The 26,117-nt window shown below is 43.0% G+C and overlaps 1 protein-coding gene across 10 annotated transcripts in view; it reads left to right on the plus strand.

Annotated features, from left to right (window-relative positions):
* Window positions 1–26,117, plus strand: part of LOC141564709 (uncharacterized) — a 94,419-nt gene extending 68,302 nt beyond the window's left edge. For 4 of the 10 annotated variants that reach the window (XM_074307551.1, XM_074307544.1, XM_074307546.1 and 1 more), the window contains 12 exons: window positions 749–844; window positions 7,026–7,121; window positions 7,929–8,024; window positions 9,007–9,102; window positions 10,024–10,119; window positions 10,919–11,014; window positions 11,796–11,891; window positions 12,889–15,324; window positions 16,137–16,232; window positions 17,053–17,154; window positions 17,861–17,956; window positions 21,353–26,117. In XM_074307551.1, coding sequence (XP_074163652.1) covers window positions 749–844; window positions 7,026–7,121; window positions 7,929–8,024; window positions 9,007–9,102; window positions 10,024–10,119; window positions 10,919–11,014; window positions 11,796–11,891; window positions 12,889–15,324; window positions 16,137–16,232; window positions 17,053–17,154; window positions 17,861–17,956; window positions 21,353–23,391 — 5,441 coding nt within the window. In that variant the 3' untranslated portion in view covers window positions 23,392–26,117. The remainder of the gene's footprint in view (window positions 1–748; window positions 845–7,025; window positions 7,122–7,928; window positions 8,025–9,006; window positions 9,103–10,023; window positions 10,120–10,918; window positions 11,015–11,795; window positions 11,892–12,888; window positions 15,325–16,136; window positions 16,233–17,052; window positions 17,155–17,860; window positions 17,957–21,352) is intronic. The other 6 variants (XM_074307548.1, XM_074307553.1, XM_074307547.1 and 3 more) reach the window with 6 other exon arrangements.

The following is a 26,117-nucleotide window of genomic DNA, read 5'->3' on the forward strand; positions in this document are numbered from 1 at the left end:
TATGTGCAGGAGGTCATAGAGTAGATGTGATTTAAGGGAATAAGGTTTAAGATTATTGCTCATTTAATCTCTCGGGTGCTCTGTTATGCTTCAGCTACTGTCTATGAGATAGTAGCCTGAGGATTCTGAGTACCTCAAAATAGAGGTGAGATTAATGATATTATATGCCAGTTTTTCTCTGATAGGCCTAGGAATAAGGACAAATTAGCATTAGTTAGGGAGAGTAAAATAAACTCTAACATATGGCGCCCAATGTGGGGCACAATATTTAAAATGCTTAGCCTTGAGATATTAATTATTAATTATTAAAATTAACATCCAGGAAGGCATATCAGTTCCTCCTCCAGAAGAGAAGGTAGAGATACCCTATGGCTCAATCTGTGACCAGACCTGAGAGTAGAGTTGTGAAAGAAGAGCAAGCTTATGCATTACAAGCAGAAAACACACCCCAAGAAAAGCAGCAGTGCTCCCCAGTGCCAAAAAGTATTTATCTTTCATTAGAAAGAAGTCCCTAAGTACTAAACTCTTAAGCACATCCAAGGATTCTAAAGACCATTGGTCTACATACATCTCAATTGCTCTTGCCTGACCTTTCTTTGGACCCTTACAGAGAGGGAATAAGTGATTTGTATGAAATCATATCTAAGAAGGGTTCAGTCGATTTGACAAAAGTCTCTCCAAAGAGGCTGAGCTTGCCTTCTCGAATCATTGTCAAAATCAGTTTTTTCAAATGTCCCTCCACAAACAGAGATTGAAGTATGCACAACAAATGGGACCTTCCAGGAGGAAAGAGAAAACTCCTCATGGATGGAGAATAATGCTAATTATAACCAACAAGGTACAGGTGAGTGAACAAAAACAAAGAGGATGGGGTCCTGAAGTTGAGAGGACCTGAGTTCAAATCTGGGCTCAGATACTTAACACTTCTTAGCTGCGTGACCCTGGGCAAATCACTTAACCTCAATTGTCACAGCAAAAAAACAAAAAACAAAAAACAACAACAACAAAAAAAAAAACAGAAACAGAAAAACTAAGAGAATGGGAGTCACAGCTGAGCTGGGCATTTGGGGAGCAGGACTGTGTTGTATCACATCAACCAATCAACATTGATTAAGCACCTGCTGTGTGCCAGATGCTGTGCTAACCTCTTGGGATACTAAATGAGGCAAAGGGAATCTTCCCTGCCCTCAAAGGGCTCAAAACCTAATGGGAAATACATCATTGAAAATTAGACTGGAACAAGTAGAAATGAATGACTCAAGGAGAAATCAAGAGGTAGTCAAGCAAAACCAGAGAAATGAAATAATTGAAAAGAATGTCAAGTACCTTACTAGAAAGACAACAGACCTGGAAAACAGATCCAGGAGAGACAATTTGAGAATAATCGGACTCCCTGAAAATTGTGAGGAAAAAAAGAGCTTGGATACCATTTTCGAGGAAATTATCAAAGAGAGCCCAGACGTTCTGGAAACAGAGGGTAAAATAGACATTGAAAAAATTCATCGATCACCTACTGAAAGGGACCCTAAAATCAAAATGCCAAGAAATATAGTGGCCAAGTTCAAGAACCATCAGACAAAGGAAAAGATATTGGAAGCTGCTAGAAAAAATCAATTCAGATATGGAGGATCCACAATAAGGATAACCCAGGATCTAGCAGCGTCCACATTAAAAGAACGAAGGGCCTGGAACATGATATTCCGAAAGGCTAAGGAACTTGGTATGCAGCCAAGAATAACATACCCAGCAAGAATGAGCATCGTTTTCCAGGGAAGAAGATGGACATTTAACGAAATAAATGAATTCCATCTATTTTTGATGAAAAAACCAGACCTACATAAAAGGTTTGATCTTCAAATACAGAACTCAAGAGATTTCTAAAAAGGTAAAAAGAAATCTTGAGAACTATACTTCTGCCAAAAAAATATGTAAAGAACATATGTACAATTTGTCTTAGAAACTAGAGGTGGAAAGGAAATTATATCATAAAAAAGTGTAAAGTGGTGGTACTACATCTCATGAAGAGGCAAAGGTAACCTATTATATCTGAGAGAAAGAAAGGAGGGAGATGAACATAGTGTGTATCAATAGACATATTTGATTTATGGTGAAACTTCTTCCACTTTATTGAAAAGTGAAAGGGAAGGAGTAAGCTAAGGGAAAGGGAATACAGAAATTTTGAGGAAAAGGAGTAAAATAAGGGGAGGATCTTTAAGGTGGGGGAGGGATCCTAAAAAGGGAGGGTTTTGTGAAAAGCAAGTGGTGTTCACCAGTTTAATACTGGGTAGGGGGGTAAGAGGGAAAGAAAGGGGAAAAGCATAAGCAGGGGTTAATAGGATGGCAAGCAATATAGAATTAGTCCTTCTAACCATAAATGTGAATGGGGTAAACTCCCTCATAAAGAGGAAGCAGTTAGCAGATTGGATCATAAGTCAGAATCCTACTATATGTTGTTTACAGGAAACACACCTGAAACAGGGTGAGACATTCAAACTAAAAGTAAAAGGGTGGAGCAGAATCTATTATGCTTCAGGCAAAACCAAAAAAGCAGGAGTAGCCATCCTCATCTCAGATCAAGCAAAAACAAAAATTGATCTAATTAAAAGAGATAAGGAAGGGCATTATATCCTGCTAAAGGGCAGCATCAATAATGAAGCAGTATCAATATTAAACATATATGCACCAAGTGGTGCAGCATCTAAATTCTTAAAAGAGAAATTAAGAGAGCTGAAAGAGGAAATAGATAGCAAAACTATAATAGTGGGAGATCTCAACCTTGCACTCTCAGAATTAGATAAATCAAACCACAAAATAAATAAGAAAGAAATCAAAGAGGTAAATAGAATACTAGAAAAGTTTGATATGATAGATCTTTGGTGAAAGCTAAATGGAAACAGAAAGGAATATACTTTCTTCTCAGCAGTTCATGGAACTTATACAAAAATTGATCATATACCAGGGCATAAAAACCTCAAAATCAAATGCAGTAAGGCAGAAATAGTAAATGCATCCTTTTCAGACCACAATGCAATCAAAATTACATTTAATAAAAAGCCAGGGGAAAATAGACCAAAAAATAATTGGAAACTAAATAATCTTATACTAAAGAATGATTGGGTAAAACAGCAAATCATAGACATAATTAATAACTTCACCCAAGAAAATGACAATAATGAGACATCATACCAAAATGTGTGGGATACAGCCAAAGCAGTAATAAGGGGAAGTTTTATATCTCTACAGGCCTACTTGCATACAATAGAGAAAGAGAGGGTCAATGAATTGGGCTTACAACTAAAATTGCTAGAAAAGGAACAAATTAAAAACCCCCAGACAAACACAAAACTTGAAATTCAAAAAATAAAAGGTGAGCTTAATAAAATTGAAAGTAAAAAAACTATTGAATTAATAAAACTAACAGTTGATTCTATGAAAAAACCAACAAAATAGACAAACCCTTAGTAAACCTGATTAAAAAAAAGAAAGAGAAAAAGCAAATTGTTAGTCTTGAAAATGAAAAGGGTGAACTCACCACTAATGAAGAGGAAATTAGAACAATAGTTAGGAGCTACTTTGCTCAACTTTATGCCGATAAATTCAATAACTTAAATGAAATGGAAGAATACCTTCAAAAATATAGCTTGCCCAGATTAACAGAGGAAGAAGTAAGTAGTCTAAATAGTCCCATCTCAGAAAAAGAAATAGACCAAGCTATTAACCAACTTCCTAAGAAAAAGTCCCTAGGACCAGATGGATTTACATGTGAATTCTACCAAACATTTAAAGAACAACTAACTCCAATGCTATGTAAACTATTTGAAAAAATAGGGATTGAAGGAGTCCTACCAAATTCCTTCTATGACACAGACATGGTGCTGATACCTAAACCAGGTGGATCGAAAACTGAGAAAGAAAACTATAGACCAATTTCCTTAATGAATATTGATGCTAAAATCTTAAATAAGATATTAGCAAATAGACTTCAGAAAATCATCCCCAGGATAATACACTATGACCAAGTGGGATTTATACCAGGAATGCAGGGCTGGTTTAATATTAGGAAAACTATTAGTATAATTGACCATATTAATAATCAAATTGATAAAAACCATATGATCATCTCAATAGATGCAGAAAAAGCATTTGATAAAATCCAACATCCATTGCTACTAAAAACGCTTGAGAGTATAGGAATAAATGGACTATTCCTTAAAATAATGAGCATATATTTAAAACCTTCAGTAAACGTTATATGTAATGGTGATAAACTAGAACCTTTCCCTATAAGATCAGGAGTGAAACAAGGTTGCCCACTATCACCATTAGTTTTCAATATAGTACTAGAAACTCTAGCCTCGGCAATAAGAGCCGAGAAAGAGATTCAAGGAATTAGAGTAGGAAATGAGGAAATCAAACTCTCACTCTTTGCAGATGACATGATGGTATACTTAGAGAACCCCAAAGACTCTGCTAAAAAGCTATTAGAAATAATTCAGAATTTTAGCAAAGTTGCAGGATACAAAATAAATCCACATAAATCCTCAGCATTTTTATACATTAACAACACAATCCAACAGCAAGAGATACAAAGAGAAATTCCATTCAAAATAACAGTCGATAGTATAAAATATTTGGGAATATATCTACCAAAGGAGAGTCAGGAATTATATGAGCAAAATTACAAAACACTTGCCACAAAAATAAAGTCAGATTTAAATAATTGGAAAGACATTCAGTGCTTTTGGATAGGCCAAGCGAATATAATTAAGATGACAATACTCCCTAAACTAATCTATTTATTTAGTGCTATACCAATCAGACTTCCAAGAAACTATTTAAATAACCTAGAAAAATAACAACAGAATTCATATGGAACAACAAAAGGTCGAGAATTTCAAGGGAAGTAATGAAAAAAAAATTAAGTGAAGGTGGTCTAGCTGTACCTGATCTAGAACTATATTATAAAGCAACAATCACCAAAACCATTTGGTATTGGCTAAGAAATAGACTAGTTGATCAGTGGCATAGGTTAGGTTCACAGGGCAAGATAGTGAATAAAAATAGCAATCTCGTGTTTGACAAACCCAAAGATCCCAAATTTTGGGATAAGAATTCATTATTTGACAAAAACTGCTGGGAAAACTGGAAATTAGTATGGCAGAAACTAGGCATGGACCCACATTTAACACCATATACTAAGATTAGATCAAAATGGTTCCAAGATCTAGGCATAAAGAAAGAAATCATAAATAAATTGGAGGAACATGGGATGGTTTACCTCTCAGACTTGTGGAGAAGGAAGGAGTTTGTATCCAAGGGAGAACTAGAGACCATTATTGATCACAAAATAGAACATTTTGACTACACCAAATTAAAAAGTTTCTGCACAAACAAAACTAATGCAAACAAGATTAGAAGGGAAGTAACAAATTGGGAAAACATTTTTACAGTTAAAGGCCTCATCTCCAAAATATACAGAGAATTGACTTTATAAGAAATCAAGCCATTGTCCAATTGATAAATGGTCAAAGGATATGAACAGACAATTTTCAGATGATGAAATTAAAACTATTTCCACTCATATGAAAGAGTGTTCCAAATCACTATTGATCAGAGAAATGCAAATTAAGACAACTCTGAGGTATCATTACACACCTGTCAGATTGGCTAAGATGACAGGAACAAATAATGATGAATGTTGGAGGGGCTGTGGGAAAACTGGGACACTGATGCATTGTTGGTGGAGTTGTGAAAGAATCCAACCATTCTGGAGAGCAATCTGGAATTATGCCCAAAAAGTTATCAAAATGTGCATACCCTTTGACCCAGCAGTGCTACTACTGGGCTTATATCCCAAGGAAATACTAAAGAAGGGAAAGGGACCTGTATGTGCCAAAATGTTTGTGGCAGCCCTTTTCATAGTGTCTAGAAGCTGGAAGATGAATGGATGTCCATCAATTGGAGAATGGTTGGGTAAACTATGGTATATGAATGTTATGGAATATTATTTTCTGTAAGAAATGACCAACAGGAGAAATACAGAGAGGCTTGGAGAGACTTACATCAACTGATGCTGAGTGAAACGAGCAGAACCAGAAGATCATTATACACTTCAACAATGATACTGTACAAGGATGTATGCTGATGGAAGTGGATATCTTCAACATAGAGAAGAGCTAATCCAATTCCAATTGATCAATGATGGACAGAATCAGCTACAGCCAGAAAAGGAACATTGGGAAATGAGTATAAACTGTTATTTTTACCTTCTGAATCCAATTCTTCCTGTGCAACAAGAAATTCAGTTCTACACACATATATTGTATCTAGAATATACTGTAATATATTTAACATGTATAAGACTGCCTGCCATCTGGGGGAGGGGGTTGGGGGAGGAAGGGAAAAAAATCTGAACAGAAGTAAGTGCAAGGGATAATGTTGTAAAAAATTACCCATGCATATGTGCTGTCAGAAAAAAAAAGTTATAATTATAAAATAAAATAAAAAACTAAAAAAAAAAAACCCTAATGGGGATAAAAATAAACAAAGAAATGTGAACACACTGGCTATATTCCACATAAATAGGAGATAATTAACACAGGGAATTGGATTGGTGGTGGGAGAGACAGAAAGTCAGTGCCATGACAAGTAGCTAAAATACAAAGAGAGAGTCTAAAATCCCTTTCTGTACATGATCTGACTCGTCTCCTTCCTACCCCTTTTCCTTGAGATGGAAAAATGTCAGTAGTTACACCCACAGTCCTCTTGTGCACTTCTCAAGTTTGGAAAGTTCTCTGTTCATGATCCCACTTGGTTATCATGACCTCCATAGGGAGAGTTCTACAAGAACTTTTATTCTCCTTTTACACGTGAAGAAACTGAGATCCACAGGGAATAAGTGATCTGTATGAAATCCTGTCTAAGAAGGGCTTGATCGATTTGACAAAGGTCTCTCCAAAGAGGCTGATCTTGCCTTCTCAAATCATTGTCAAAAACAGTTTTTTCAAATCTTCCTCCACAAACAGAGATTGAAGCGTGCACGACAGATGAGACCTTCCCGGAGGAAAGACAAGACTCCTCATGGATGGAGAATGATGCTAATTATAATCAACAAGGACAAGGTGAGTGAACAAAAACGAGGATGAGGCCTTGAACTTGGGAGGACCTGAATTCAAATCTGATCTGAGACCCTTACCTGGCCAAAGCACTTAATCCCATTTGTCTCAGCAAAAAACAAACAAACAAACAAACAAAAAAAAAACCTAAGAGAATGGGAGTCACAGCTGAGCTGGGTATTTGGGGAACAGGCCTGTGTTGTATCAACTAATCAACATTGATTAAGCACCTGCTGTGTGCCAGATGCTGTGCTAACCTCTTGGGATACTAAATGAGGCAAAGGGAGTCTGCCTTGCCCTCAAAGAGCTCACTATCTAATGGGGACAAAAGTAAACAAAGAAATATGAACACACTGGCTATATTGCACATAAATAGGAGATAATTAACACAGGGATTTGGATTGGTGGTGGGAGAGACAGCAAGTCGATGCCATGATAAGTGGCTAAAATACAAAGGCAGCATCTAAAACTCTTTTCTGTCATGATCTGACTCGTCTCCTTCCTACCCCTTTTCCTTCAGATGGAAAAATGACAGTAGTTACACCCACAGTCCTCTTGTGCACTTCTCAAGTTTGGAAAGTTCTCTGTTCATGATCCCACTTGGTCATCGTGACCTGCTCTAGGGAGAGTTCTAAGAGAACTTTTATGCTCCTTTTACACTGGAAGAAACTGAGATCCAGCGGGAATAAGTGATTTCTATGAAATCCTCCCTAAGAAGGATTTGGTCGATTTGACAAAGGTTTCTCAAAAGAGGCTGAGCTTGCCTTCTCAAATCATTGTCAAAAATAATTTTTTTCAAATCTCTCTCCCCAGAGGTTCAAGTGTGCACAACAAATGAGACCTTGGAGGAGGAAAGACAAGACTCCTCATGGATGGGGACTGATGCTAATTATAATCAAGCAGGTCCCGGTGAGTAAACAAAAACAAAGAGGATGGGGCCCTGAGTTCAAATCTTGTTTCAGACACTTAACTCTTCTTAGCTGTGTGACCCTGGGCAAATCACTTAACCCCATTTATCTCAGCTAAAAACAAAAGGAAAGAGAATAGGAGTCACAGCTGAGCTGGGCATTTGGGGAGCACAACTGTCTTGTATCACATCCATCAGCATTTATTAAGCACCTGCTGTGTGCCAGATGCTGTGCTAACCTCTTGGGATACTAAGAGGCAAAGGGAGTCTGCCCTGCCCTCAAAGGGCTCACTATCTAATGGGGAAAACAATAAACAAAGAAATGGGAACACACGGGCTATATTCCACATAAATAGGAGATAATTCACAGAGGGAATTGGATTGGTGGTGGGAGAGACAGAAAGTGGGTGCTATTATAAGTAGCTAAAATACAAAGAGAGAAGTCCAAAACTCCTTTCTGTATATCAGTGGTCCTCAAACTTTTCAACTAGGGGGCCAGTTCCCTGTCCCTCAGACTGTTGGGGCGCTGGACTATAGTAAAAACAAAAGCTCCCACTCTGTCTCCACCCCTCAGCCCATTTGCCATAAACTGACGGGATGCATAAATGTCCTCAGCAGCCGCATCTGGCCCATGGGCTGGAGTTGGAGAGCCCCTGCTGTGCATGGTCTGACGCATCTCCTCCCTACCCCTTTTTCTTGAGTTGGAAAAATGACAGTAGATACACCTCAGTCTTTTTGTGCACTTCTCAAGTTTGGGAAGTTCTCTTGGTCTTGGTTATCATGACCTCCATAGGGAGAGTTCTACAAGAACTTTTATTCTCCTTTTCCACGTGAGGAAACTGAGATCCAGAGGGAATAAGTGATTTGTATGAAATCCTCTCTAAGAAGGGCTTGATTAGTTTGACAAAGGTCTCTCCAAAGGCTGAGCTTGCCTTCTCAAATCATTGTCAAAAACATTTTTTTCAAATCTCCCTCCACAAATAGAGATTGAAGTGTGCACAACAAATGAGATGTTCCAGGAGGAAAGACAAGACTCCTCATGGATGGGGAATGATGCTAATTATAATCAAGCAGGTTCCGGTGAGTAAACAAAAATAAGGAGGTTGGGGCCCTGAAGTTGGGAGGACCTGAGTTCAAATCTTGTCTCAGACAATTAACACTTCTTAGCTGTGTGACCCTGTGGAAGTCACTTAACCCCAATTGCCTCAGCAAAAAACAAAAAGGAAGAGAATAGGAGTCACAGCTGAGCTGGGCATTTGGGGAGCAGGCCTGTGTGTACCACATCAATCAATCAACATTTATTAAGCACCTGCTGTGTGCCAGATGCTGTGCTAACCTTTAGGGATACTAAATGAGGCAAAGGGAGTCTGCCCTGTTCTCAAAGGGCTCACTATCTAATGGGGACAACAGTAAACAAAGAAATGTGAACACACGGGCTATATTCCACATAAATAGGAGATAATTAACACAGGGAATTGGATTGGTGGTGGGAGAGACAGCATGTCAGTGCCATGACAAGCTAAAATACAAAGAGAGAGTCTAAAATTCCTTTGTGTACATCAGTGGTCCTCAAACTTTTTAAATAGGGGCCAGTTCCCTGTCCCTTAGACTGTTGCAGGGCCGGGCTGCATCTGGCCCATGAGCCGTAGTTTGAGAACCTGCTGTACATGGTCTGACTCGTCTCCTTCCTACCCCTTTTCCTTGAGATGGAAAAATGACAGTAGTTACACCCACAGTCCTCTTGTGCACTTCTCAAGTTTGGGAAGTTCTCTGTTCATGATCCCACTTGGTCATCATGACCTCCATAGGGAGAGTTCTACAAGAACTTTTATTCTGCTTTTCCACATGAGGAAACTGAGATCCAGAGGGAATAAGTGATCTGTATGAAATTCTCCCTAAAAAGGGCTTGATCGATTTAACAAAGGTCTCTCCAAAGAGGCTGATCTTGCCTTCTCAAATCATTGTCAAAAACAGTGTTTTCAAATCTCCCTCCACAAACAGAGATTGAAGCGTGCACAGCAGATGGGACCTTACCGGAGGAAAGGGAACACTCCTCATGGATGGGGACGGATGCTAATTATAATCAAGCACGTCCAGGTGAGTGAAAAAAAACAAGGAGGATGTGGCCCTGAACTTGGGAGGACCTGAGTTCAAATCTGGTCTCAGACACTTAACACTTCTTAGTTGTGTGACCCTGGGCAAATCACTTAACCCCAATTGCTTCAGCAAAAAACAAAAACTGAAAGAATGGGAGTCACAGCTGACCTGGGCATTTGGGGTACAGGCGAGTGTCCTATCACATCAATCAATCAACATTTATTAAGCTCCTGCTGTGTGCCACATGTTCTGTTAAGCTCTTGGGATACTAAATGAGGTAAATGGAGTCTGCCCTGCCCTCAAAGGGCTCACTATCTAATGGGGACAACAATAAAAAAAGAAATGTGAACACACTGGCTATATTCCATGTAAATAGAAGATAATTAACACAGGGAATTGGATTGGTGGTGGGAGAGACAGCAAGTCGGTGCCATGATAAGTAGCTAAAATACAAAGAAAGAGTCTAAAATCCCTTTCTGTACATGGTCTGACTCGTCTCCCTCCTACCCCTTTTCCTTGAATGGAAAAATGTCAGTAGTTACACCTCAGTCCTCTTGTGCACTTCTCAAGTTTGGAAAGTTCTCTGTTCATGATCCCCCTTGGTCATCACGACCTCCATAGGGAGAGTTCTACAAGAACTTTTATTCTGCTTTTCTATGTAAAGAAACTGAGATCCAGTTCAGAAACTGAAATCTTTTCTAAGGGTTTGGTCAATTTGACAAAGGTCTCTCCAAAGGCTGAACTTGCCTTCTCAAAGCATTGTCAAAATATTTTTTTTCAAATCTCTCTCCACAAACAGAGGTTGAAGTGTGCACACCAGCTGGGACCTTCCAGGAGGAAAGACAAGACTCCTCATGGATGGAGACCGAGGCTAATTATACTCAACCAGCACCAGGTGAGTGAACAAAAACAAGTAGTATGGGGCCCTGAAGTTGGGAGGACCCTGGTTCAAATCTAGTCTCAGACACTTAACACTTCTTAGTTGTGGGACTCTGGGCAAATCACTTAGCCCCATTTGTCTCAGCAAAAAAAAAACAAAAGGAAAGAGAATGGGAGTCACAGCAGAGCTGGGCATTTGGAGAGCAGGACTGTGTTGTATTACATCAGTCAATCAACATTTATTAAGCACCTGCTGTGTGCCAGATGTGTTAAGCTCTTGGGATACTAAGTGAGGAAAAGGAAGAGGATAACAGTATGCAAAGAAATGTGAACACACTGGCTATATTCCACATAAATAGGAGATAATTAACACAGGGAATTGGATTGGTGATGGGAGAGACAGCAAGTCGATGCCATGATAAGTGGCTAAAATACAAAGGCAGCATCTAAAATTCTTTTCTGTGCATAGTCTGACTCGTCTCCTTCCTACCCCTTTTCCTTGAGATGGAAAAATGACAGTAGTTACACCTCAGTCCTCTTGTGCACTTCTCAAGTTTGGAAAGTTCTCTGTTCATGATCCCACTTGGTCATCGTGACCTCCTCTAGGGAGAGTTCTAAGAGAACTTTTATGCTCCTTTTACACTGGAAGAAACTGAGATCCACAGGGAATAAGTGATTTCTATGAAATCCTCCCTAAGAAGGGTTTGGTCGATTTGACAAAGGTCTCTCCAAAGGCTGAGCTTGCCTTCTCAAATCATTGTTAAAAACAGTGTTTTCAAATCTCCCTCCACAAACAGAAATTCAAGTGTGCACAACAAATGAGACCTTGGAGGAGGAAAGACAAGACTCCTCATGGATGGGGAATGATGCTAATTATAATCAAGCAGGTTCCGGTGAGTAAACAAAAATAAGGAGGTTGGGGCCCTGAAGTTGGGAGGACCTGAGTTCAAATCTGGTCTCAGACACTTAACACTTCTTAGAGCTGTGTGAACCTGGGCAAATCACTTCACCCCATTTGTCTCAGCAAAAAACAAAAAGGAAGAGAATGGGAGTCACAGCTGAGCTGGGCATTTGGGGAGCACAACTGTCTTGTATCACATCAATCAATCAACATTTATTAAGCACCTGTTGTGTGCCAGATGTGTTAAGCTCTTGGGATACTAAATAAGGCAAAGGGAGTCTGCCCTGCCCTCAAAGGGCTCACTATCTGATGAGGATAACAGTAAACAAAGAAATTCGAACACACTGGCTATATTTCACATAAAAGGAGATAATTCACAGAGGGAATTGGATTGGTGGTGGGAGAGACAGAAAGTGGGTGCTATTATAAGTAGCTAAAGTACAAAGAGAGAAGTCTAAAACTCCTTTCTGTATAACAGTGGTCCTCAAACTTTTCAACTAGGGGGCCAGTTCCCTGTCCCTCAGACTGTTGGAAGGCCGGATTATAGTAAAAACAAAAGCTCCCACTCTGTCTCCACCCCTCAGCCCATTTGCCATAAACTGGCGGGATGCATAAATGTCCTCAGCAGGCAGCATCTGGCCAGAGCGCCGTAGTTTGAGAACCTGCTGTACATGATCTGACTCGTCTCCTCCCTACCCTTTCCTTGAGATGGAAAAATGTAGTTACACCTCAGTCCTCTTGTGCACTTCTCAAGTTTGGGAAGTTCTCTGTTCATGATCCCACTTGGTCATCGTGACCTCCATAAGGAGAGTTCTACAAGAACTTTTATGCTCCTTTTACACATGAAGAAACTGAGATCCAGAGGGAATAAGTGATCTGTATGAAATCAACTCTAAAGGTTTGGTCGATTTGACAAAGGTCTCTCCAAAGGCTGAGCTTGCCTTCTCAAAGCATTGTCAAAAACAGTTTTTTCAAATCTTCCTCCACAGAGATTCAAGTGTGCACAACAAATGAAACCTTCGAGGAGGAAAGACAAGACTCGTCATGGATGGCGACCAATGCCAATTATACTGAAGGAGAACAAGGTTCCGGTACCTTCCAGCAGGAAAGACAAGACTCGTCATGGATGGCGACCAATGCTAATTATGCTGAAGGAGAACAAGGTGCTGGGACCTTCCAGCAGGAAAGACAAGACTCGTCATGGATGGCGACCAATGCTAATTATGCTGAAGGAGAACAAGGTGCCGGTACCTTCCAGCAGGAAAGACAAGACTCGTCATGGATGGCGACCAATGCTAATTATGCTGAAGGAGAACAAGGTGCCGGTACCTTCCAGCAGGAAAGACAAGACTCGTCATGGATGGCGACCAATGCTAATTATACTGAAGGAGAACAAGGTTCCGGTACCTTCCAGCAGGAAAGACAAGACTCGTCATGGATGGCGACCAATGTTAATTATACTGAAGGAGAACAAGGTGCCGGTACCTTCCAGCAGGAAAGACAAGACTCGTCATGGATGGCGACCAATGCTAATTATACTGAAGCAGAACAAGGTGCCGGTACCTTCCAGCAGGAAAGACAAGACTCGTCATGGATGGCGACCAATGCTAATTATACTGAAGCAGAACAAGGTGCCGGTACCTTCCAGCAGGAAAGACAAGACTCGTCATGGATGGGGACCAATGCTAATTATACTGAAGGAGAACAAGGTGCCGGTACCTTCCAGCAGGAAAGACAAGACTCATCATGGATGGCGACCAATGCCAATTATGCTGAAGGAGAACAAGGTGCCGGTACCTTCCAGCAGGAAAGACAAGACTCGTCATGGATGGGGACCAATGCTAGTTATGCTGAAGGAGAACAAGGTGCCGGCACCTTCGAGGAGGAAAGACAAGACTCGTCATGGATGGCGACCAATGCTAATTATACTGAAGGAGAACAAGGTGCCGGTACCTTCCAGCAGGAAAGACAAGACTCGTCATGGATGGGGACCAATGCTAATTATACTGAAGGAGAACAAGGTGCCGGTACCTTCCAGCAGGAAAGACAAGACTCATCATGGATGGCGACCAATGCCAATTATGCTGAAGGAGAACAAGGTGCCGGTACCTTCCAGCAGGAAAGACAAGACTCGTCATGGATGGGGACCAATGCTAATTATACTGAAGCAGAACAAGGTGCCGGTACCTTCCAGCAGGAAAGACAAGACTCGTCATGGATGGCGACCAATGCTAATTATACTGAAGGAGAACAAGGTGCCGGTACCTTCCAGCAGGAAAGACAAGACTCGTCATGGATGGGGACCAATGCTAATTATGCTGAAGGAGAACAAGGTGCCGGTACCTTCCAGCAGGAAAGACAAGACTCGTCATGGATGGGGACCAGTGCTAATTATGCTGAAGGAGAACAAGGTTCCGGGACCTTAGAGGAGGAAAGACAAGACTCATCATGGATGGCGACCAATGCTAATTATGCTGAAGGAGAACAAGGTGCCGGTACCTTCCAGCAGGAAAGACAAGACTCGTCATGGATGGCGACCAATGCTAATTATACTGAAGGAGAACAAGGTGCCGGTACCTTCCAGGAGGAAAGACAAGACTCGTCATGGATGGGGACCAATGCTAATTATGCTGAAGGAGAACAAGGTGCCGGTACCTTCCAGCAGGAAAGACAAGACTCATCATGGATGGGGACCAATGCTAATTATGCTGAAGGAGAACAAGGTTCCGGGACCTTAGAGGAGGAAAGACAAGACTCGTCATGGATGGCGACCAATGCTAATTATACTGAAGGAGAACAAGGTGCCGGTACCTTCCAGCAGGAAAGACAAGACTCTTCATGGATGGCGACCAATGCTAATTATACTGAAGGAGAACAAGGTGCCGGTACCTTCCAGCAGGAAAGACAAGACTCATCATGGATGGGGACCAATGCTAATTATACTGAAGCAGAACAAGGTGCCGGGACCTTAGAGGAGGAAAGACAAGACTCGTCATGGATGGCGACCAATGCTAATTATACTGAAGGAGAACAAGGTTCCGGGACCTTAGAGGAGGAAAGACAAGACTCGTCATGGATGGCGACCAATGCTAATTATACTGAAGGAGAACAAGGTGCCGGGACCTTAGAGGAGGAAAGACAAGACTCATCATGGATGGCGACCAATGCTAATTATACTGAAGGAGAACAAGGTGCCGGTACCTTCCAGCAGGAAAGACAAGACTCGTCATGGATGGCGACCAATGCCAATTATACTGAAGGAGAACAAGGTGCCGGTACCTTCCAGCAGGATAGACAAGACTCATCATGGATGGGGACCAATGCCAATTATGCTGAAGGCGAACAAGGTGCCGGGACCTTAGAGGAGGAAAGACAAGACTCGTCATGGATGGCGACCAATGCTAATTATACTCCACCAGGACCAGGTGAGTGAACAAAAACAAAGGGCATGGGGCCCTGAAGTTGGAAGGACCTGAATTCAAATCTGGTCTCAGATACTTAACACTTCTTAGCTGTGTGACCCTAGGCAAATCACTTAACCTCATTTGTCTCAGCAAAAAACAAAAGAGAATGGGAGTCACAGCTGAGCTGGGCATTTGGGGAGCAGGCCTGTATTGTATCACATCGATCAATCAGTCAACATTTATTAAGCACCTGCTGTGTGCCAGATGTTCTGTTAAGCTCTAGGGATACTAAATGAGACAAAAGGAATCTGCCCTGCCCTCAAAGTGCTCACTAACTAAGGAGGATAACAATAAACAAAGAAATGTGGACACAAGGGCTATAGTCCACATAAATAGGAGGTAATTAACACAGGGAATTGGATTGGTGGTGGGAGAGACAGCAAGTCGGTGTCATGATAAGTAGATAAAACACAAAGAGAGAGTCTAAAATCCCTTTCTGTACATGGTCTGACTCGTCTCCTTCCTACCCCTTTTCCTTGAGATGGAAAAATGTCAGTAGTTACACCTCAGTCCTCTTGTGCACTTCTCAAGTTTGGAAAGTTCTCTGTTCATGATCCCACTTGGTCATCACGACCTCCATAGGGAGAGTTCTAAGAGAACTTTTATTCTCCTTTTCCATGTGAGGAAACTGAGATTCAGAGGGAATAATTGATCTGTATGAAATCCTCTCTAAGAAGGGCTTGATCGATTTGACAAAGGTCTCTCCAAAGGCTGAGCTTGCCTTCTCAAATCATTGTCAAAAACAGTGTTTTCAACTCTCCCTCCACAAATAGACATGCAAGCGTGCACAGCAGATGGGAACTTCCCGGAGGAAAGGGAACACTCCTCATGGATGGGGACGGATGCTAATTATAATCAAGCACGTCCAGGTGAGTGAACAAAAACAAAGAGGATGGGGCCCTGAAGTTGGGAGGACCTGAGTTCAAATCTGGTCTCAGACACTAACACTTCTTAGCTGTGTGACCCTGGGCAAGTCACTAAACCCCAGTTGCCTCAGGAAAAAACAAAAACTAAAAGAATGGGAGTCACAGCTGAGCTGGGCATTTGGGAAGCAGGCCTGTGTTGTATCACATGGATCAATCAATCAACATTTATTAAGCACCTGCTGTGTGCCAGATGTTGTGTTAAGCTCTATGATACCTAAAGAGGTAAAAGATAGTCTGCCTTCAAGAAACTCCCTCATGGGAAAGACAATATAAAAAGAAATGTGTGAAAACAAGCTATATCCTGGAAAATGGAAGATAATTAAAAGAATTAAGAAGGCCTGAATTGGGGGAGATGGAAATAGAAAGTCAGTGCTGTGATTCCTATAGAATTTTACAGAGTTCCATATATGGTCTGCCCATCCTTCTTGGTACACTTTTCCATGCTCTGGAGAAATAATTATGCCAGCAGACATTTTTGTGAAATTCTCAGCTTTGGGAAGTACTCTGCATTCATGGTCCCATTTTGTCCTCGCAATGTCCGTGGAGAGCAAATTCTTTAGTTACTTTTATCCTTATTTTCCTAGTGAGGAAACTGAGGCTCAGAGGGAATAAGTGATTTGCATGAAATCTGACATGAAACATGAAAACACGTCTAAGAAGTGTCTGGTGGGATTCGAATCGTGGTCTCTCAGAAGAGGCTGGGGTTGGGGAATTCTCAAACACTTGTCTTAAGTTGTTTTTTCAAATCTCTCTCCATGAACAGAATTTCAAGTGTCCGCACCAGATTTGCCCTTCCAGCAGGATGGTGAAGAATCCCCATGGATGCCAGATAAAAATGATTCCAGTGATCATCCCTCATCTCCCAGTGAGTGAATGAAAAAATGGGAGAATGGAAGCCACTGCTGGACTGTGCATTTGGGGAGCAGTCCTGTTTAATATTGAATCAATTGATGAATAAACATGTATTAAGCACCTGCTGTGTACCAGATGCTGCGCTAAGCTCTGGGATACAAAAAGAGGCAAAAGTAGCTTCCCTCAAGGAGGTCACAATGTAACGGGGAAAACAAGATGCCGAGGAATAAGCACGAACCAGCTGCATCCCAAATAAATAGGAGATCATTCACAGAGGGAGGCCACGAGAGCTAAGAGGGGTTGGAATTGAGATGGGGGAGACAAAAAGTCAGTATCCTGAGTAGCTAAAACACGTAGAAAAGAGTATAAAACTCCTTTCTTTTATATATATATATATGGTCTTTCCGGTCTCCTTCATACACCTTTTTCTTGACATGGAAAAAAAAAATCATCCAACAGACCCTTTTGTGAAAGTTTGGAAAATACTCATGATTCCATTTGGTTCTCACAAACCCCCTGTAAGTCAAGTTCGTTAGATACTTTTATCCTTATTTTCCAAATGAGGAAACAAAGACCCAGAGGGATTGAGCAATTTGTATGAAATCCCATCTAAGTAGTATTGGGTGGAATCTGAATCCGGGTGTCCCAGAAGAGTCTGGGCTTGAAAGCTGATACAATTATCTGAAGTCGGTTTTTTTCAAATCTCTCTTCGTAAATAGAGCTTCCGGTGACCACAGAAGATGTGCCCTTCCAGGTGGAGAGAGCAGAGTCACCATGGATGCTTCAGAGAAATGATTCCGGTGATCAGGAGCCAGGTGAGTGAGTGACCAGCAGGAGGATGGGCCCCCTAATGGGGGTCATCAGTCCATCACTCAGTATTGATTAAGTACCCACTGTGTGCCAGATGCTCCTAAGACTAGTTAACCTTGAAGGTGGAGGGCATGTGGGAGCCACACCTTAGAGGTGTCAGGTGTTGCCCCTAAATAGGATTTCTTTGGGACAGCGCCTTGTAACCGTGGATTGACCCGGTTGTCCATGCGAGAAGCGGCTCCAGGATGCCGCTGGCTCCGTAAATGCGGGTGCCCCATCCTTGGGCATTGGGGGAACAATGTGAGGAAGTCTGAACCACTAGGTGGGGAGAGGGTGGGTTATCTTTACCGGAAATATGGGGTGGGACTTTTGAATTCTACTGTAATTTCGTATCTACTATCAGCGTTGTGTGGACCTTTTTGGTCCTTCCAAACTTAAGCTTTTCCTGAATACTCTCCACCCTCCAAATTAACCCAGGATTCCTAATTCTTGATAATCTAGACTTTAGTAATTCTCGTGACGTGTTCCTCTAGGGGAAGAATTGAATTTTTCCTCAGACCTGAACTATTCTAACTTTAGGGCCATGAAGGGACCAGTAGCCCTATGCTCGAGTGACTTAAGCGGCACCTACTGTATTCAGAATTGCTGGATTACTAAACTAGGTTACTGTTACATCAGAGGACCCTCAGTGAATCCATGTGGGTGGTCCCATTCCATTTCCATTAAGTCAGAACTTTGGAGTCAGGATCAGCAAAGAAAGGGACATTCTTGCTTATTCATAGAGATGAGTGAAGGAAAGGGCAGAGCCTAGTGGTTAATGAGGCTCCGCTTATCCCCAGTGGTGGATAGTGTAAGTCCTCGAGCATCCTAGTTGGTCACAACCACTTCTGGACCAGTTGGGTCAGGTGGAGCTGATGGAAGTCTTGGGAGTTGTCTGGACCATGTAGTTAATATTAAGCAATCTGATTGCAGAGGGAGTGAAAGACTTCTTGTTGATAGAGGGGGAGGACGCTGCAAATATTTAGCTGTAAAAATTGCTGTTATAACAACCCTGTTTCGATAGTGAAGGAAACGTTTGGTAGCTAGTGACCGCAAGTTATCAGGAGCTGAATAAAGTTGCTGTTCCTGTTCTTGATCTTGCCAGTATGGCAAAAGAAGGTAAGCGTTTAGAGTTCCTGAGTTCACGCTAGTGACTTTTTCTCGATTCTTGTGGCCGAGAATGTTGCAGTTACTTACCTGTTCCTCCTGCATCCTCTCCTCTCTCTGGATTGCCAGGCCCTGGTTCGCTCTGGGTGGTTCTCCTCTCCCTCTGGCCCCTGCTGAGTCTCTTTCCTGGCTCTTTATCCGTGTCATGTCGACCCACCACGAGCATACCCTTGGTGATCTAGGGAGCCAAAATGGTTGCTTTTGTACAGATGAATTCCCTATCTGTTCATCGAGCCCTGGGCGTTCAGTCCTAGATCACTCTCTTCATGGGCATTCTGAACCGGCTATCCTTTGGGCATCTCAAAGGCAGCAGACTCACAATGCAACTCCTGTTTCCCACCTCCCTCCTCCCTCTTTATGGAGCCTACAGCCATCCTCCCAGTCACCCAGGTGGTCAGCTTTGACATCCTCTTCCACTCCACACACTTGCCCCAAATACAAACCTTGTGGAGTTTGTCATTTCTGTCCCGGTTCATGGCATCTCCCCTGAATGTCCCTTTTCTCCACTCCCATCCTCCACTCTAGTTCAAGTTGTTCAGGGAACCCTTGAGGAGACTATGGGGATGAGCTTCAGCTGCCCTGTCTCCTGGGTCCCCCCACAGTCACACAGCAGCTGGGCTGATCTTCTCAAGCAAAGAGCTGACTGTGTCTTCTCCCTCTCCAGACCCCAGGGAATAAGCTCCTGTGGCTCTCCGTTACTTCCAGGATCAAACATAAAGCCCTCTGGCTCCTAGAACTCCTCCCCATGTGATCCCTTTTCATCTTTCCAGCCTTCTTATGATCTGCTCCCCAAACCCGAGGCACGCCGCCCTGCTTTCTCGGAGCACCGCGCTTCTGCTATGGCCGTCACTTTGCACTGTCCCCCTCTCCTCTCTGGAGCCCTTTCCTTCTCTCTCCTCTGCCTCCTGACTTCCTTGGTTTCCTCCAAAACTCAGCTCAGATTTCACTCCTGCAAGAAGTTTTCCTCATTTCCTCCCTCTCCCTAGGCTCCCAGCTTTCAGAATTTTGCTTCCTTATGTAACCTTCAAACCTTCCATCTCCCTATTTGTTGGTTATCTTCCCCAGCAGAGTATAAGGTTCTTGAGATTAGGGAATGTTTTTGATCCCCTGGGGCCTAATGGTGCTCTCCATAAATACTTACTGACTGACTGGCTAACTAGAATTTTTCCTGGGAAGAGACTCTAGTTGGTCACTGTCCCTTTTGAAGAGGATTCTTAAACCTGGATTCAAACATCCAAGCGTGGCTTGACTAGCAGAGCTTGCAGTGGTGCAGTGTCTTCTGGGAGCTGAACAACAGACCCGCTGTAAGGTTTTAGTGGCCACAATGCATGGTCAGTTTACATTGAGACTGTGGTCAATTTGTTGTCATGGAAGTTGCCAAATTCGCACAACTCAACAAACCTCCAGCCATGTTGACATTAGAACAACAAGACCAGATGAGGTGTTTGAAATGGCTTCAAATCCTTCTGTCATAATCCATTTTTCACTGATATTTCTCCATCATATCTAAAAAGATATCTTGGAAGACTTTAACTTGTTGCTGTATTTTAGGAATCCAGATACACTCTCAGCTCAAGCTCATGTAGTCTGAAGTTCTGGATTTCATAAATTTTTCATGCAATCTTTTAGGGCCTAAGAATTTGCCATTACAGATATCATACTTCATGATTCTAATCATTACAGATCATAGAAGATTCCCTGGGGAATTAATCTGTAGTTTCCAGAATTAAATTTTTATAAATTTAATAATTAAGATTTGTTAATAAAATTTCTCTCTCATCTAGAAGTACTTTTAGTGTCCTGAAATGTAATTAACTTAATCCTAGTTACTTAAACAAATTTAAAACAAGGGAAAGCTTGGGTTTTTTATCTTAATATAAAATATATTAAAGCATCAAATTGTACCTTAAAATATTCATTCCAGGGGCAGCTAGGTGGCGCCATGGATAGAGCACCAGCCCTGAGGTCAGGAGGACCCGAGTTCAACTCTGGTCTCAGACACTTAACACTTCCTGGCTGTGTGACCCTGAGCAAGTCACTTCACCCCAGCCTCAGGGGGGGGGGGAAATATATTCATTCTGTCCTTTCCAAGATTGTTGGTTATTTTCTTCAAAAAGGGAAACAAAATCTAGAATTTATATTTTCATCTAGTTCAGAGTACATTGGAGACTGACACTTTTTTCCCTTTCTTTCAGGATTCCTTAGTCAGATGGCCAAGTATGAAACAGCAGAGTCAACTGTAAATTCATCTATTTCACCAGAAGACTCATGTAAGGAAAGAGCCAAGACAGATGGTTCCTGGGAATACAATATGGGAGAAAACTGGGAAGGTGATGTCAGAGAAGGACAAAGGAATTGCAACCAGGACAGACAAGCCAGTCAGGAGACAACTGTGCACAGAGACATTTCTATTGAGTCTGTCTTTGAAACTCTGGGGTCAGTCCTTGTTCCACAGGAGGGAGCTGACACTAGACAAAGTCTTCAGGAAGGTAGTAGGGACTTAGAACAGTGTTCAGACCTTACTCACTCTAACAAAGAGCAGAGTGAAGAAAATATCTTTCAATGTAACGAGTGTGGGAAATTCTTCTCCAATAGGAATTCCCTTAAAAGTCATCAGAAAATTCATATGGAAGAGAAGCCCTTCAAATGTAATCAGTGTGGGAAGACCTTCAGGCAAAGTTCTCACCTAGCTGTACATCAGATGATTCATACTGGAGAGAAGCCCTTTGAATGTCTGGAGTGTGGGGAACTCTTTAGCGATAACGAGCAACTTATTGAACACCAGAAAACTCATGCTAGAGAGGAACCCTTAAAAGATAAAGAGTGCGAGCAAGCCTTCAGTCAGATTTCTGAATTGAATGAACATGAGCAAAGTCATGCTGAAGAGAAATCCTCTGAAAGTCATGAAAGTGAAGAAGACCTGAGTCAGAAAGTGCAGCGTAAAGCAAAAAGAAGCGCTCGCAATCGTAAGAGATCCTACGAATGTGGCCAGTGTGGGAAAGCATTTAGCCGAAGTTCTAACCTTACTGCACATATGAAAGTCCACAACGGAGTAAGAACCTTTGAATGCCACGAATGTCGACGATCCTTCCTCAGTCCCGTGCAACTTGCTGAACATAAGAAAACACATTTTGGACTGAAGCCTTTTGAATGTAAACAGTGCGGAAAAACCTTCAGTAGAAGTTCTCACCTGACTGTCCATCAAAGAATTCATACTGGAGAGAAGCCCTTTAAATGTAATCATTGTGAGAAATCCTTCAGCCAGAAAGGGCAACTGAGTACACATAATAAAACTCACACCGGAGAGAAACCATTCGAATGTGATCACTGTGGGAGAACTTTCAGCCGAAGTTCCAACCTTAGTGTCCATCAGAGAATCCACACGGGAGAGAAACCCTTCGAATGTATGCAGTGTCACAAGTTCTTTAGCCAGAGCAGGTCCCTTACTGAGCACCAGAAAATTCACACTGGAGAGAAACCCTTTGAATGTGATGAATGTGGGAAAACCTTTTGTCGCAATGGGCAGCTGACTCTGCATAAGAAAGTCCATTCTGGAGAAAAACCCTTTGTGTGTCTCGAATGTGGAAAATCCTTCACCCACAGCTGGATTCTTAATGGACATAAGAATACACATGTTAGAGAAAAACCCTATAAATGTCTTGAATGTGGGAAGGCCTTTAGCTGGAGTGGATCCCTTACTAAACATAAGAAAGTGCACATCACAGGCAAACTCTTCGAATGCACCGACTGCGGGAAATGCTTCAGCCGAAGTATCCAGCTTGACACGCATAAGGTGATTCACACCGGAGAGAAACCCTTTGAATGCGAAGACTGCGGCAAAGCTTTTAGCTGCTGTTTTTACCTGACTCTACATCAGAAAATTCATAACGGAAACAGGCCCTTTGTGTGTAATGAGTGCGGGAAATCCTTCAGCTGTAACCAGTCCCTTGCTCTACATAACAGAGTCCACACCGGAGAGAAGCCTTTCAAGTGCAAGGAATGTGGAGAGGCCTTTACTTGGAAAGGACAGCTTACTGAACATGAGAGGATGCATCCTGAAGGGAGGAAACTTTTTGAATGTAATCTCTGTGGAAAAGCCTTCCGGCAAAAATCCCACCTTGCTGCCCATCAGTTAATTCACACTGGAGAGAGAGCGATTGAATGTCGTAGGTGCGGGAAAACCTTCAGGAGGAGTTCTCAACTTACTCAGCACCAGAAAACCCACATTGCATAGAAAGACAACTCGTGAACCATACACCTATAGACGAACTTTTACCAAACATAGACAGCTTTCTGAACGTGAGACGAGCCTGCAGAAAAGAAATCTTTAAATGTACATAGAAAACGGAAAAAACCTCCAATTTAAATCTTCGTGAGGTACTCGGAATACTGAATCCTTTTAAATATACTTAACGTGACAGATACTTATCTCAGAGTGAAAATCGGTGAGCCTAGGAGAGCTCAGACCGAAGAGAACAATGTCAAATATCATGAAAGTGACATTTCCTTTCCTGGAGTAGACGTCTTACTGTATATAAAGACAATTAATTGATACTTGGACAAAGAAATGCTTTGAAGGCAATGAGTGAGAGAAAGTCTTAAGTTATAGTTCTTGTGAGAAATTCTTTCGAATAATGCATTATTATACAATCCTTTATCTGCCTTAAACAACTTACTCTAAGAAAATTCATGCTGGATCAAAGAAACTTTAATTTTCACAAATGTGTAAATCCTTTACCCAGTCATAGCACTTTGAACTTTGAAGGTATTCTGTTGCTCTCTAGTCACCCCAGAGGTGCTAGTACCCCCCTGAACACTCCCACCCCTGGAACACTATCCACAATCTGTGTAGTACCCCGACTTCACAACGCCACGCTTGCCCAGGTTGCGGGCAGCGTTCGACGCTCTCACGCTCTCCTAGTCACCGGTGGAGTGAAACAAGGCTGGGTGCTCGCCACCGTGCTTCTTAGCATGGGGTTTTCAGCCATGTTGTCAAACGCCTTCAAGGAGGACAAACATGGAATCAAAGTCAGCTTCCACGCTGGCGGCAAATTCTTCAGCTTGAAAAGGCTACGAGCCAAAATGAAAGTACAGATCAATGCTCTGCTGCTTGGGCCAATGCCCGGCTTGACAATGGACCCTAAAAACACACGGGCCTCCCCCACCGACCGGCAGTGGGACCGGCAGCAATGGCTGGCGGGGAGCCGTGGATGCTGGGTGCCCCCCTTCCCTTGGCCCTCTGCTCTCCAGGAACGTCCACACACAAGGTCAGCACACGCGATACCGGAGTGTGGGGAGGCTCTGAAGGAGAGTGGAAGGATTCGACTGACCCCCACACTGAAGGCCTCTGGGGCCCGTGGGCTGACCTCCCTGTTGTGCATCTGGGACCCCCGGGCAGTTACCAGCTCTGCCAGGTAGCAGAATCCTGCCATGTGGATGTCTTAGGAAGACCCTGACGGTCCAGCAGAATCAGACACCGGACCCTCAGGGCCTGTCCAGGACGGAACTTCCCAGCATCCCCAGTCTCCTGCAGAGAGCACAAGTCCACTGGGCCGGCCACATCGTTCGAATGCCAAATGTACACTTACCAAAAAGACTCTTTTATAGAGAACTCACGCAGGGCGAATGCTCCCCAGGTGGTCAGAAAGAGTGATCCGAGTCTCTCTAAAGAACTCGAGAGGGGGGTGGGCGTCACTGCACAGGACTGACCAGCACAGCGAGCCTCCTTGGAGAAGGGTCTGGGCTCCACGAGCAAAGCAGGATGGAGTTGGCTCGGGAGGGATGGGAGATGTGCGGGGTCAGAGAACCACCTTCAGCATTCGTAGGGACTGTCCGTGTTCAGCCCGAGGCAGAGCCTCCCGAGCTCCTGTCGGCCTTACCGGACACCTGTAGCCCGACTCCAACGAAGTCTCGTCATTTGGATCCTTTTTGAGAGCAAAGGACAACCACCGACTGCAGTCCAGCCCGCAGAGTAAAGAGAACTTCCACTGTGACCTAGTTGCCATGGTAATTACCTGTTCTCTGACTTGAAGACTTCCGAGGAGGAGGAATCTGCCATCTCTTTACGTGTTTCGTTCTACTTTTAGGTAGTCTAATTGTGAAGAAGTGCCCCCCATTCTAAGCTTAAATTTGCCTTTGTGCTGTTTGCTCCCTTTGACCCTCCCTTCGCCCTGTGGTCCGACAGTACGGACTCCGCCCCCTTTCCCGGAGCATCCCGTCCAGGCTACGAGACCGTCCCGGCCCCTTCCCTTCTGGTCCCCAGACCGCCTGCTCAGACGGCTCAGTACCTTGGCCTGACGGGACCCGGGGCCCTCGCTCCCGCTCCCCTTCCCTTTCCTTGGATTCTCTGGTTGGTCAGTGTCTTTAAACCGCGATGCCAAGGACTGAGTACAATATACCAAATGAGGTCTTACGATGTCAGAGTCCAGTGGGATCACCTTTCTCACTGTCTAAGTTATGTTCATCTTACTACAGCTCAAGATTGTATTAGCTTCTGTTTTCAGCTGCTATATCATACTGTTCCCTCTCGTAGAATGTGTGGTTCCCTCAGAACCCCAGCTCTTCTTCAGAACAACTTGCCTCACTCTTACCGAGTGGGGCTGGCTAGGAGCTAGCTGCCCGGGTGCCATGGAAACCAGTTTTTGAGAAGCTCAGAGGAAAGGAACTGGAAGCCCCTGTAGCCCGTTGTTCTGCCTCCCCCAGCCTCTGGCTTTTTTGTGAAACCGCTTAGCCTCTCTGTGGCTGCCCCCCACAAGCCTTCTTGGCCTTCTGAGTAGATTTTCTGTCGTTTCGCAAACCCACTTAGGAGTTTCCTGAGGCTCCGCCTTCCTTGTGACTTCTTCCCCTGAAGTGTATTGAAACCCTGTTCCCTTACTCCCCGTGGGTATCTCTGTACCCCTGTGCTGTTTGGTGATTCTGTTTGCGATCTTCCTGCCTCTATTAAAGACCCTTTGTTGTTGC

This window comes from Sminthopsis crassicaudata, chromosome 3 (genome assembly GCF_048593235.1).
Source record: "Sminthopsis crassicaudata isolate SCR6 chromosome 3, ASM4859323v1, whole genome shotgun sequence".
NCBI classification, from domain to species: Eukaryota; Metazoa; Chordata; class Mammalia; order Dasyuromorphia; family Dasyuridae; genus Sminthopsis; species Sminthopsis crassicaudata.